Source organism: Macaca thibetana, chromosome 2 (assembly GCF_024542745.1).
Source record: "Macaca thibetana thibetana isolate TM-01 chromosome 2, ASM2454274v1, whole genome shotgun sequence".
NCBI classification, from domain to species: domain Eukaryota; kingdom Metazoa; phylum Chordata; class Mammalia; order Primates; family Cercopithecidae; genus Macaca; species Macaca thibetana.
In genome coordinates, this window is record NC_065579.1 from 62,362,091 (window position 1) to 62,376,782 (window position 14,692).

The window sequence follows — 14,692 nt, forward strand, 5'->3', positions numbered from 1 at the left end:
CCAGAAGGTTTGTATTAGCCAATTTATAAACCTATCAGCAGTATATGAGAGTTCCTTTGATCACCTATCCTGACACTGGATATTAGAGTTTTAAATAATTTTTAAATACTCTGGCAGGCAAAATGTTACCTCACTTTTATTGAAATTTCTTTCTTGATTATTAGTGAATTTCAACATTTTTCACATATTGATAGCCTTTCCTATATTGTCTATGATTTTAAAATTCATTACATACTGCTTTTATTGAACCATTCTGTTGGGATATTTTGGAAGTTTATTTAATTATCTTTATACTTACAAAACAATGCCAAACCTACTTAGCTTCATCTGAAGGCTTGCACAAATTTGAATAAATGAACTTGCTCCCAAAAGTTTGTGTTAGGTCACTGCTGATTCCCCCTTACTTTGGATGGCTGTATGACTTCTCATGTAAACTAGGACACTTTTGAGAGTGAAGGAGGGTGCCATTGTAGTTATGCCAGGACAACAGGTTTAAAGCAGGACCATCCAGCCCAAGCCAAGATGTACAGCCTCCCTGACTCTTTCATGTTCATGTAGACTTGGAACTCTAGAAATCTGGAGCTAAGAGCAGAGGTCCAAGTGGTGATCTAGGGATGAGTTGAGGATGAAACCTGCTTTTCATTCCGAATTTTAATTTGGATGCTGTATTAGTCCATTTTCACACTGCTGATAAAGACATACCAGAGACGGGGCAATTTACAAAAGAAAGAGGTTTATTGGACTTACAGTTCCACATGGCTGGGGAGACCTCGCAATCATGGCAGCAGGGAAGGAGGAGCAAGTCACATCTTATGTGGATGACAGCAGGCAAAAAGAGAGCTTGTGCAGAGAAACTCCTGTTTTTGAAACCATCAGATCTTGTGAGACCCATTCACTATCATGAGAAAAGCAGGGGAAAGACCTGCCCCATGTTTCCATCATCTCCCACTGGGTCCTGCCTATAACACAAGGAATTATGGGAGCTACAAGATGAGACTTGGGTGGGGACACAGAAACAAACAATATCATTCTGCCCTAGCCCCTCCCAAATCTCGTATCTTCACATTTCAAAATGAATCACGCCTTCCCAACAGTCCCCCAAAGTCTCAACTCATTTCAGCATTAACTCATAAGTCCATAGTCCAAAGTCTCGTCTGAGATAAGGCAAGTCCCTTCCACCTATGAGCCTGTAAAATCAAAAGCAAGTTAGTTACTTCCTAAATACAATGGGGGTACAGGCATTGGGTAAATACAGCCATTCCAAATGGGAGACATTGGTCAAAACAAAGGGGCTACAGGCCCCATTCAAGTCTGAAATCTGGCAGGGCAGTCAAATCTTAAAGCTCCAAAATGATTTCCTTTGAATCCATGTCACATCCAGGTCACTCCGATGCAAGAGGTGGGTTCCCATGGTCCTGGGCAACTCTGCTCCCGTGGCTTTGCAAGCTATAGCCTCCCTCCTGGCTGCTTTCATGGGCTGTTGCTGAGTGTCTGTGGCTTTTCCAGGTGCACAGTGAAAGCTGTTGGTGGATCTACCATTCTGGGGTCTGGAAGATGGTGGTCCTGTTCTCACAGATCTACTAGATGGTACCTCAGTGGGGGCTCTGTGTGGGGGCTCAGACCCCACATTTTCCTACCACACTGCCGTAGCAGAGATTCTCCATGAGGGCCCCACCCTTGCAGCAAACATCTGCCTGGGCATCCAGGCATTTCCACACATCTTTCGAAATCTAGGTGGAGGTTCCCAAACCCCAGTTCTTGACTTCTGTGTACTCACAGGCTCAACATCACATGGAAGCTGCCAAGGCTTGGGGCTTGTACCCTTTGAAGACACAGCCTGAGCTCTATGTTGGCCCTTTTCAGCCATGGCTGGCGCTGCTGGAACATAGGGCACCAAGTATCTAGGCTGCACACAGCACAGGGACCCTGAGCCTGGCCCACGGCCCACAAAACCACTTTCACCCCATAGGCTTCAGGGTCTGTGAGGAAAGGGGCTGCCATGAAGACCTATGACATGCCCTGGAGACATTTTTCCCCATTGTTTTCAGGATTAACATTCGGCTCATTGTTACTTATGCAAATTTCTGCAGCCAGCTTGAATTTCTTCTCAGAAAATGGGTTTTTCTTTTCTACTGCATTGTCAGGCTACATATTTTCCAAACTTTTATGATCTGTTTCCCTTTTAAAATGTAATGCTTTTAACAGCACCTAAGTCACCTCTGGAATGCTTGACTGCTTAACATTTCTTCTGCCAGATACCCTAGATAATCTCTCTCAAGTTCAAAGTTCCACAAATCTCTAGGGCAGGGGCAAAATGCCACCAGTCTCTTTGCTAAAACATAGTAAGAGTCACCTTTGCTCCAGTTCCCAACAAGTTCCTCATCTCCAACTGAGACCACTTCAGTCAGCCTGGACTTAATGTCCATATTGCTATCAGAATTTTGGGCAAAGCCATTCAACAAATCTCTAGAAAGTTCCAAACTTTTCCACATTTTCCTGTTTTCTTCTGAGCCCTCCAAACAGTTCCAACCTCTGCCTGTTCCCTAGTTCCAAAGTCGCTTCCACATTATCAGGTATCTTTTCAGCAGCGCCCCATTCTATTGGTACAAATTTACCGTATACTAATACGGTAATTTACCATATACTAACACCATTTTCATGCTGCTGATAAAGACATACCCAAGACTGGGCAATTTACAAAAGAAAGAGGTTTATTGGACCTATAAGTCCATATGGCTGGGGAGGCCTCACAATCATGGTGGAAGGCGAGAAGGAGGAAGTCACATATTGTGTGGATGCCAGCAGGCAAAAAGAGAGCTTGTGCAGAGAAACTCCCATTTTTAAAACCATCAGATCTAGTGAGACCTTGTCACTATCACCAGAACAGCACAGGAAAGACCCGCCCCCATGATTCAATCATCTCCCACCAGGTCCCTCCTACAACACATGGGAATTATGGGAGCTACAAGATGAGACTTGGGTGGGGACACAGCTAAACCATATCAGATACCTTTGTGCTGTGTGGTTCACTGACTTAATGACTCAGATCTGGAACTCCCTGTCACCCCTGGTGCCCCCTTCACTCATTTACCTCACCTGCCTGGCCCCTGGAGGCACCTAAGTTACAGCCCATGAAATTCTGGCAGTTTCTAAGCCTCAGACAATTTCATACAACTCTGCTTTCATGAGGAAGTCAGTGGCCCAGAAAGCTAGCTGCAGGGATGGTCTTGCCCATAAACACAGAGCTAGTCAGAGGCAGAGCCAAGTATCCTGAAGAGTTCTCCCTGTCCCACCAAGCTACCTCCATGCCTACTGCTGTGTTGCACTGACAATGCCAGTAGCTATTTTCTGACTTTATAAGGTTTCCAGAATTATGTCAAGACATGACCAAAACAGGGTTTTTACTTCCTAGAGTATCTTGTGAAAATGTTCCTCTTTGATAAGCTAAACACTTTAAAGTAGAGGGCATGCAGTTTTGGAGACATTTCATCTTATATTACAGTCATGTATATATGGGCTTCCATGCCTATGACTTACAATGCTTCCCTGACCCTTGCAGTTGTCTACAAACTTCCCCAGCTTTTTCTAAATGCCCTTTTGTTCAATTTATTCTCTTCAATGAAGCTCAAAAACTAAGTTCAGAGTTACTTACAGACTTGCATTTTTTTTTCTAGACAGAGTCTTGCTCTGTCACCCAGGCTGGAGTGTAGTGGCGCCATCTTGGCTCACTGCAACCTCCGCCTCCTGAGTTCAAGCGATTCTCCTGCCTCAGCCTCCTGAGTAGCTGGGATTCTAGGTGCCCACCACCATGCCTGGCTAATTTTTGTATTTTTAGTAGAGGCGGGGTTTCACCGTGTTGGCCAGGTTGGTCTCGAACTCCTGACCTCGTGATCCGCCCTCCTCAGCCTCCCAAAGTGCTAGGATTACAGACATGAGCCACCGTGCCTGGCCCAGACTTGCATTTTTAAGAATTGCTAGGAACTTAAGGAAAGTAGAATATAGTGGCAGAAAACTTCCGGAAAAGGAAAAAACACAATAATTTATTTGAATTTTTGCCATTGCCATCCAATCTGAGGAATGATTTTATTTAAAAAAGAACAACAGGCTGCCTTTTCCAATCTTGTCAAGAGAGCACATTTCCTACCAATGGAATTATTGGAGAGATTCTGTGTACTGTTGTGCAGATTGTGCACTGCATAACTCCAGAGGGCACCATTCACATTGCCATCTATGTGAATGGTGCCAAATGGTCCCTCCTGGCAGAGACCTGTTGTATAGTTCACAATCCTGGCGCTATACAGGGCACAATCTGTGCAGCCACGTGCTGAGGTCCTGACTGACACCCTCTGTGTGACTTTTCTCTGATAAAGACACCATCCCCCTGCTGCAGTTAGGTTTGCTTCATTTGCCAATGTCTACGGATGGTTCAGGATAATCTTCATTTCAAACATACATTCACCTACTTTCTGTAAGCACTATAGTGTTTGTCAAGCCATGTGTCCTGGTTTCAAGTTTGGAAAGTAGGTCGTTGGAGATATCTTTTAAGTGCGATTTTGCCTACATTTTGCCATTTCTTTTTTTTTTTTAATTTAGGAAAACGTAGACAACAAATATAATCTCATGGTTTGCTAGAAAATGAAAACATTTAATATGTTAATTTTTTAAAGGAAATATTTTCATTAAAATATAGCTCTGTAAGTGAAAGTGAGAAGAAAATAATTTTAGATGTACATAGAATCCATCTCCAAAGTATCTACACGTATAGACTAGTAAGTTAAGATTAACCCATTGGCTCTACAGAAATAAAAGAGAACTACTATGCATCCAAGAAGGCCAACCTGCCTAACAGAGATAGACCTTGATTTTTAATTAGTGGAGGAACCAACTTTATATCACCAACAAGAGAGGTGATGAAAAGATTCAGAGACATTTTTATACTATATTCCTCATGGTTTCTAGAATGCAATCCATAGTCTTCAAGCTGGAAGTAGCTTTTTAGTTCACTCATTATTTATTCATTTAATTAATTGTTACTATTTGCCAAACACTGTGATCATGTGTCTGGGCTCCTTCATGAGGAAACTGTGGTCATAAAGTTGGTTAGAGATAGGGCCAGAAACAAACCCCAGATGTTCTGTATCCAGGACACTTTACCCCACAGGGCTGTTAAATATCTCCATGTAGTTACATTCAGGTGATGAAATAGGAGAACATCTGTGTACTGCATGTGACCTGCATATAATTCATGTAATAAAGATGAAATACAAACCCTTTGCCAGCCATTTCTTTATTACTCTAAATGCCACAACTTAAGGTTCAGCATCAGGGCTAATAATATAAGGATTAGTCTGGAAATTCTGCAAATAAATATTTTCCTGTCTATTCATACTCTTTGATTCAAATATTTCAATCATGTCCTTTCTCAAATGTTGCCTTTACAGATTAAAATCCTATAAATAGCACTGACCCCTGAGGAACACGATCTTCTTACCCCTATCTTTGAGTATTAATCTAGACAGTTTCCTATTGATATACCCCAAAATAAATACCCCAATCTCATGGTGGCTTTCTTTTTAAAGGATTTGTTTTGGGGGGGTGGGGGGACATACAGCACATAGTTCATAACAATGTGAAATTGCATTTCTGGAAGTATCTATACTCTTCCTTTACACAATTAAATCTCCCTACTTGCTAAATATTGCTGGACTTGGTGGTTAAGGAGGTTGAGCACATGTGAGCAAAGGGGAACAGCTGTTCTTGCCAGATGCCTTCTTCACTGCACAGACATAAATACTGCCCAAGGAGCCTCTGCAAGGCAGACTGAGATCTAGTTTGAAGTTGCTGCAAGGAGACCCTTTCTGACATTTTTGCTTGGTAAATTCATTCATATGCACCTTGACCAGAGGATACTGAGCTGAGTGACTAGGACGAGAATTGTGAATGCAAACTACTCAGGTTCAAATCCTGACTCTGCCATCTACCTTACCAGCTTTTTGACACTGGGCAAGTTACTTAATCTCACTGTCTTCAGCCTCCTCATCTGTAAGTAGGGATAATAGTAGTTTCTTCATAGGATCTTTGAGGATGATATGAATTAGATATTATCATTAATAATTCCAGCAACAAATACCTATTAAGCTCCTATTCCATTCCAATTACCGTGAATGAGAGAAATTGTCCCCCACTTCATGGAATTTAGAGTATTTTTTTCACATTAGAAGCCCTGACCCATCTAAGGGTTGGGAAGTCAATGCAGTAAGGTGTGACCAGATTTAGTTTTACATGAATTCGATATGATTTTACAAAATAAGAGTTTTATGAAACTTTCTTTCCCTTGCATATACTTTTATATGAATGTGTGGCCTGTGTCTTGATATAAAATGTATTTCCTATCATGAGTCTAGTACAGAAGATTAGCAATTAAACAGCAACCTCAATATGCAGTGAGTGTCATGGGCACATGCGAATGTCACCTGACCCAGTAAGGGCAGGTGTAGAGAATCAGGCAAGCTTTCCCTGAGGAAGTAACATTTGAGCTGAGACTTGAAGGATGAGTAAAAATTTACCAAAAGAAGTGGGGTGGAGGAGGAGAAATAGTTCCTTTAAGAGCAGTGAGTAGACCCGGGTGGGTAGGGGAGTAGTTAATGAAGCAAGGGAGAAACTTGTTCAGATTTGCATTTTAGTAAGGCCACTCTGGCTGCATGAAGAGAATGGGCAGGAATCAGTTGGGAAACTATTTAGTAATTTCAGGACACAGCAGCCCATAGGGTGGGGGCAGTGGGTATTTGAGAGGGACCTTGTACTTAGGTAGATTGACAGGACTTGTTGATTGATGGGGAAAGGTGCTGGAGCCAGAGCATGAAGGTGCTTATCCCACACCTCTGATGTCTAATTTACAAAGGTTTCAGGAGACAAATCTAAGTCTGAAAGCTCCAAGCCCCTAACTTGAAAAAATGTTCCTGTAAACAGGAAGACAGAATCTTTCAATCACTTTGCAAATCATCTCCCTATCCTGCTGGACATATCTGCAGGCTGTTGCTGGGCCTAGGAGTTGGCAGAGCTTCCTGTTCCAAAGTGGGAGGGTTCCTGGCAGGAGATGGAAGGCTGGAAACAGAAAGGAAACTGGGCTAGCCAGGCACCTTGCGTGAAGAGAAAAGAAGGGAAACCTGGTACTTTCCCATCTGATCCAGAAATATCTGGTCGGAAAATAATTTAAAAGTACAGGTAATTCAAAGATGTTTATATTTGGCTTTGAAATGCCATGCATTTTTGGCAGTAGACTTTCTTTGCCAAACATTTTTCTTAGGCCTTATTTTGCATTCCCTGAACATGGACCATCTGGGCAACAGGGGGATGAGCCCAGAGCTCAGAGGGAGTCTGGGTGGGTGGCTGAGGAGGTCCTAATGTTCAAAACCTGGAATGAAACCACAGCTCTCTCTCATCACCCCAGGTGATGATCACAACCCAGGTGATCAGTACTTATCTGTCTATCTGTGTCCTGCCACAAAGCAGGGAGCTTTTTGTGATCTAAGCCATGCCAGGTCATAGGGTGAACTGAAAAACAGCTATCTAATTCCCAGCACATCAAATATTTCCTACTCACATCTTCCTACTCACAGGGCCACCTCCACCCGCTGGAGTGGCAGGCAGGGCTCCAGAGCAATCTCAAAATCAAACCATATTTGGAGCACAAGAAAGGCTGTTTACAGATGTTACCATAAAAGACAATTTAAATAATCATCAGTAGCGTTTTACAAAAGAACTGGCCAGACCAGAAGTCCCCTTTTCCAGTTATTCCTAAGATTGCTGCTTCCAGAGGAGTTGAAAGGTTAGATGATCTTCCCTGGCTCAGGTCTACCTAGGACAGGAGAGTCGTGCCTCACAGAAATCACTTCAAAAAGGGTCTCAGCACCACATTCCACTAGGGCTTAGAAGAATCCTCAGGGTGGCAGCCACTCCCTACTTAGGAATCCCATGCACTCCCCTGTTCTTCCATCTGGACTGTGCCACGCCAGGGAAGTCATTTGGTCCAGGTTAGAATTCACTGGGAATAATTAGCAACAGGCCCAAATCTGGAAGTTCAGAGAAATTGGTTCTCTCCAATTTGTTATAAAATTAAGTAATATTTTTCACAATCACCACAGAGAAAACAGCATTTCCTAGTTTCCCAGTTCTTACAGGTCAGAATGGTTGGTTCACAGGAAATTCTTAGTAGGTGCTCTGTGACGCATCTATGTTTTTCCAAGTGTTGGTATTTTTCATTTCACAGAACCTTATTCCAAAGGAGATTAGCTGCCAGACTCAGGCAGCCCGTACATTTTTGAAAACGCCAGCATAGGTTTGACTCAGGTACCTGAAATATCTAAGGAAGCAAAGGCAGCGGATGTGCCAGGGGCACCCTCACTTGATATCTACCTCTTCCCCTCCTTTAAGGTCCCCTTGATTGGAGGTGGCGGAAAGAGTCTCTGGTGGCTTGCCCAACCCTTTAGAACATTCGCCCCCACCCGCTTCCTCCGTCTCCTTGCCAGACAGGAGTCCTTTCTCGCACTTACCCTCCATTCCCCATACACACACCTCGCTGAGGTCATCCTCAGCGTGCAGCCCGGAGGGGAAAGGAAACGTGAGCTAAAGCAACAGGTTCCACCCACAGCCTGAACTTGGAAGGGGATGCGGCGGCGGCAGGGCGGCTGGAGCTGTGCAGTGGAGGGAGAGGAAGCGGCGAGGAGGAAGGTGGAAGGGAAATGATGGTGCATGACCACCGAGCACACGTCACTCGGGCTCCCACATGGGCTTGTGTATATGCGTGTGTGAGGGGAGGGAGGTCCTTCACAGGGTCACTCGGGCATTTCCGCGTGGAATAGGAGGTGCCAGGCTCGTGTTCTGGGGTGCTGGGTGGCCTCGGCGGGGTAACGAGTCACGCAGAGACGGCTTGAGGCACGCCAAGAAAATACGGGTGTCGGCGAAAAAATACACCACTTTCCCCAGCGCGCCGCCCTTGCTAACTGGCTAGATCTGCGCCCCTAACGCCCAGTGCCCCCTTCTTTTGGGCCTATCCTGGGCCCCTCCAACCCCATCCCAGCCTGCCTCCCGCTCCCGCCGCTGCCGCGGAAACCCGGACTGCGGACTGCGCCGCGCCCGGCAGCCTCTGGGCATGCTCGGTGGCGGGACCGGCTCCGCCGCCAGGAGGGCGCGTCCTCCCTCCCCTAGGGCGGTGGCGGCGCCTGCAGCGACTTGCCGCCGCGCCCCGGCCAGGAACACCTTTTGGGGAGGCGGGGGACCACCCTGCCAGGCGCGGGCCGAGGGCGCTCCCCACCCCGAAAGTTCCGGTGGGTGGGAGGAGGGGCCGGCCAGAGACGCGCGGAGGCGGGAGTGAGACCTCCGACTGCCAGCGGTTCCTTAGAAAGTAAAGCTCAGCTCCCGCGCGGACCGGGGCTCCCAGCCGCGGGCGGGGAAGGGGCGGGGCGGGGCGGGGCCAGGCGGGGGGTGGTCTCAGCGCCTAGAGCGAGGTGCGAAATTAGTAGCCGCCCACCCTCTTCGCAGTTCCCGCCCCCAGGGAATTATAATTTCCTGGGAAAGTGTCTGGTTCTCGGAGAATCCTTGGGGCGGGGTAAAGGGGCGCGCCCGGCGCAAAATGGTTAATACAAAGTCTGCACGCGCCGCGGGGCCCCTCGTATGAAAAGTGTACGCGCTGGTGGCTGGGCACCCCTTTGCTAATTTGAGGGTTAGTTACCGGCAGGAAGTCTGGCTGTGCGAGAGGAAAGGCGGGCAGGAGGGAAGCCTCAGGCTGGTGCTGGCACCCGCCCCCAAGCCTCCTTGGGGGACGCACCTCGGACCCAGCGGGCGCAGGGTGCGGGGCACTGGGCCGGGGCGTTCGCGGCGGGCGGCGGGAGGCTGGAGCAGGCTCGGCCCAGCGGTTCACTCTCTCTACCTCCTCCCCGCAGGATTACCGAGAGGATGGGATGGATCTAGGCAGTGACGCCGGCAGCAGCAGCAGCAGCAGCCGCGCCAGTTCACAGTCCAACTCCACCAAAGTGACCCCTTGCTCCGAGTGCAAATCTTCATCGTCGCCGGGGGGCAGCCTGGACTTGGTGTCTGCCCTGGAGGACTATGAGGAGCCCTTCCCGGTCTACCAGAAGAAGGTGATTGATGAGTGGGCGCCGGAGGAGGACGGCGAGGAGGAGGAAGAGGAGGACGAGAGCAACCAGCGAGGGTACCGGGATGACCGCTGTCCGGCCCGGGAGCCGGGGGACGTAAGCGCCAGGACCCGCAGCGGCGGCGGCGGGGGCGGGGGCAGGAGCGCCACCACCGCCATGCCGCCCCCGGTGCCCAACGGCAACCTCCACCAGCACGACCCCCAGGACCTTAGGCACAATGGCAACGTGGTGGTGGCTGGCCGGCCGAGCAGTTCCCGGGGCCCCCGCCGGGCGATCCAAAAGCCCCAGCCGGCTGGGGGCCGGCGCAGTGGCCTCGGCCCGGCGGCTGGGGGGCTCTGCCTTCAGCCCCCAGACGGCGGGACGTGCGTCCCCGAAGAGCCCCCGGTGCCACCTATGGATTGGGAGGCGCTGGAGAAGCATCTGGCTGGGCTGCAGTTCCGGGAGCAGGAGGTACGGAACCAGGGCCAGGCGAGGACCAACTCCACCTCCGTAAGTTGGCCGGGGTGCGTGCCCACGCGCGCACACACGCGTACACACCCCGCGCACAGCCCGCACGCCCCCTCCCTGCGCTCCCGCCCGCCCGCGGCCCCATTCATTCTTCCTTGAGGGTGGGGGCCAGGCCGGAGAGCCTGCCGTCTGCTCCCCTGGGGATAAGGTTTCTCGGTCTGTGAGCTGTCTGGGTTTGCAGGATGGGCGGAGAGGAAGGAGGAGCAGCCAGAGGGCAGCGGAAAGTCGGGTTAGTGGAACCGGCGACTCATTTTAATGGAATTACTTATGGAGACCAGGTTGTGAGTCACTTGCCTGAAAATAAATCTGGGGAGATTCTGGCACCAAAAGTCAGTGCCTGCGGGGGTATTTCAAAACGTAATAGTTGTGGCTTTGTCAATGGTGGTGGCTCTCCTCTCGTTGCCACTAATGTCTCATCCGTATATAGGCTTGTCCCTATGCACGCGCACACATTCTCCTGCCCACACCACCGGTCTGGCAGCGGGGTTCGTTCCGTCTTGCGTTAAGCAGATGCTCCTGTATTTGGATAGGTTGTTTTTCCTCCTCTAAGACTTTCTTCCTTTATGAAACCCGAATTATTGTTGACCTGGGGGAACGGGGTAAATGGATCTGTCAGGATAAGGGAGGGGTTCTTCCCTCGGTCGCCTGACTCACTCCCTCTGCTGTGAATCCCTCCTTGTTTTGATAACGGAGCCACTTACAGTTTCTTACCGGAGGCTACTGCCTCAATTCAGGAAAGCCAGACCGGGAGGGGTGCTGGAGTGGAAAAGAGGGAGGGAGGAGAGGAGGGCTGCATCTATAATAAGAAGCTCTGGCAGGTTCACACTTGTCTCAACATCTTTTTTGCCCCTGAGAGACGAGCAGATAAATGACTTAAAAGAAAACCGTCATGAATGTAGCTCCCCTGTTTAGCACTGTTTTGAGATAAAGCAACAGTTGTAATTTGAAATCATTAGTGATTATCCTAATTAGGGCTGAAGGGCATAGTTGAAAGGAGCTGCTTTCTGTGTGTGGCAGCTGTGTGGCAGGTGGGAAAATGCTTGCCTTGCAGGTGTAATTTTTGCGACACTAGGACCCCGGGGCTCCTAAAAATTGGGTGCATGCACTTCTGACTTCAGGGGTGAGGATGGTAACTGTTTCACAGAGAAATTTCCGTGGTTCTATCAGAGAGAACCCTTGGCTGACAGCCTGCTGGTTAGTTTCCCTTGGGAAACTACTTATGAAATTAACATACTTATTTTAATCCCAGCTGTTTAGGAGTTTACCATAGCCACTAACAGAGGTGGAATCTTTCCATTACAGCCAATACTGTGTCTTGTACCTTGCAATAGAAAATATCCTTTTCCCACTTTGTGCTTGAGAAAAATACCTCATTAATACCCGGGCTTGAACAATGACTGGGAAATAAACAAGAGGTTAGTTTACTATTGCATGACATTTATACATTCCAGGAACATTTAATAATTGGGCATACGTGCAAAGTTAGGGTTTGATGGTGACAGTGAGCTCCATTATTCTAAAGTTGTGAAACAAATTGTTTTCGAGCTCCCATGTATGTGCTGTGTGCCAGGGATGGTTCTGAGTGCTGTGGTTACACATCAGTCCACACGGGGCTGAAATTCTGGTGAGGGAAGGTAGGGATACAGACTGCCTTCCCTCCAGGAACTTAAAATTTGATGGCTTACCTAGCACCACCTCATACCCCCACCCCCAACACATACACACCTCTTCTGGTTATTGTGAAGACTATGAATCTTTTCTTCTTGGGCAGTCTTTGAAACCAATGGTGTATCCTCACCTAGTGAACAGTTTGCATATTTGCATATTTGGGTTTCTTTCCTTCACTTCCAGCTTTCCTGGAAATGCCTCTTCTGGTCATTTCCTCTACAAGTTACACAGAGAAATTTAGATTTCCTTGTGTCAAAGCAAGATGTGTACAGAAAAAAGGGAGGAGGTGGCATTGGAGGTTAATGCTGTATTTTTTCATGTTTTGGTTTGTGTTTGAACAAAATTACTAGTCAATGTTGGTTTAGAATAGTGTTTTACAAACAGTAAGTTACCCATGAAATCACCTTAGCATTTTAAAAAAATGAAATAAAATAGAATGTTTGATAGTGTATTGCAGGGAGTCATAGTAAAGTTGGTGATTTTTAAAACTTTTGTTTAGTTTTATATGTATGCTGGGTTGCAACATAAAGTTTACTTCTCACTATGGGTCGCTGTTATAAAAGATTGAAAAGCACTGATTTAAATCCTGTTTAGTGCTGCCTGGAGTAAGGGAATTTATGACCATGAGGACAGACACCTGAGAACAACAAAGGAGCCGTGTGGAAGAGAAGGCCTGCCTTGAGGGAACTGTTCAAATCCAATGATATTTTACTCCTCTTTAAAGTGTCTTGTATGAATATATTTAAGTGGCATTAATACACACCACTAGGAGTGGGGTATACAATGAAAAGGGGATAGCTTCTCTTCACCAAGTAAGCCTATTCCTACTTCTGGGCTTTTGCCCTTCTGTTACCTCTGCTTGGAGGCAAGTGTCTGGTTCCTTCTCATCATTCCAGACTCAGCTCAAGTCTCACCAGTTCAGAGAAGCTGTCCCCCACCACCCTTTCTAAAGTAAAGTAACAACACTCCACCCCAACTCAAGCACTCCTGGTGTATTGTTTTCTTAGTGCTTGTCACTGTCTGACATTATCTTATTTAGTTCTCTATTTTTGGTTCCTCTGAAATGTAGGTGGGAGTGCAAGGTTCTTGTCTGTTTTTTAACTCTATAACCTATTGCTTGGGACATTCCTGGGATGGAATAGGTTCTCAAATATTGAATGAGTGAATGAATGAATGAATGAATGAATGAATGAATGTTTATAACAGCAACACAGCCCACACCTAATCCAACTCCCATTTTACAGTTGAGAAAATTGAGGCCCAGAGAGGTTAAGTGATTTGCCTCAGGCCCAGTGAGAAACTCATGAACAGGGTTTTGTTCTTTCTTCTGACACCAGTCTAGTTTTTCCCCGCTCTTTTTAATGCTTAAAATAATTTGAAATAAAAGGAAAGGAAGCAGCTCCCATCTCCCTGAAACTTAAAGGGTTTCCTATTGACAAGTCCCTTATTGCACTTCCTTAGAATTAAGGACATAAGTAAACTGGGAAATCATCAAAACTCCCTTACTTATGAGTCTCCTTTCACAGACAGGTTTTTGTGTTGTTTTGTTTTAATGACATACTGTTGGGTTCTGCAGAACAGAATAGTGACAGAATTCAGGTCTCCTCACTCCATATCCATTGCTCTTTCCTTCCTCTCAGTTGCGGCGATGCACACAGAAGGATGACTGAAGTCTCAAAAATGGGATGACAATCAGCTGTCCCTAATTCAGGAAAGACTGAGAGGCAAATTTAAAAACACACAATGTTTAGGTGGGATTTAAAACCTAGCACTGACCTTCACTTTCTGATGGGTTTAAACAACTAATCTCTGTCTCTTGGTATCTGTGGAGGGTGATGAGCTTGGATGCTGTCAGGAACTGTCTTTGGTGTCAGAGCCTGCAGGGGCCTGAGGAGTCCTGATGGAAACACTCTGGTGACTGGATCCTTGCTCCGTCTCAGAGCTGGGGGCTCAAGACAGACCTCCAGCACCTGGCCAAGCCCTCCACTGTGATGTCAGCACCTGGGGCAGCCATATCCCCTGTAGTTTGCATTGTGCCTGGCACAAATAAATGCCTGACACATGCAGAGAGGGTGAGGGGCTCTACCCAAAAACCGGAACTACTCCCAGAAGTACCCCTTCCATGGGCAGCCCCTACTCATCTGGTGTCAGTGTGCTTCTCACAGTCCTGCCCTGGGCTTGTATTCCTTCTTGTGGGTGAACCCTCTTATTAAATTCAAGGACCATAGACACAGTAAAGAAAGGGTCTGGGGTTGGTGCCTTTGATTTCAGATTAGGAGTCCTGCTTGCGGAAGTTCATGTTTCTCTTAAATTCTTATCTTCTTGCCTACTGTGACTCTGGTGTGTAGGATTGAACAGTTTTC

At 47.1% G+C, this 14,692-nt stretch overlaps 1 protein-coding gene across 4 annotated transcripts in view; it reads left to right on the forward strand.

Moving 5' to 3' along the window:
• The window catches only part of SCHIP1 (schwannomin interacting protein 1), an 801,755-nt gene that overhangs the window by 658,847 nt on the left and 128,216 nt on the right, over positions 1-14,692 (forward strand). For 2 of the 4 annotated variants that reach the window (XM_050779862.1, XM_050779863.1), the window contains one exon: positions 9,942-10,643. In XM_050779862.1, the coding sequence (XP_050635819.1) occupies positions 9,942-10,643 (702 nt within the window). Of the gene's footprint in view, positions 1-9,588; positions 9,722-9,941; positions 10,644-14,692 lie in introns of those variants that run through there. The other 2 variants (XM_050779864.1, XM_050779865.1) reach the window with 2 other exon arrangements.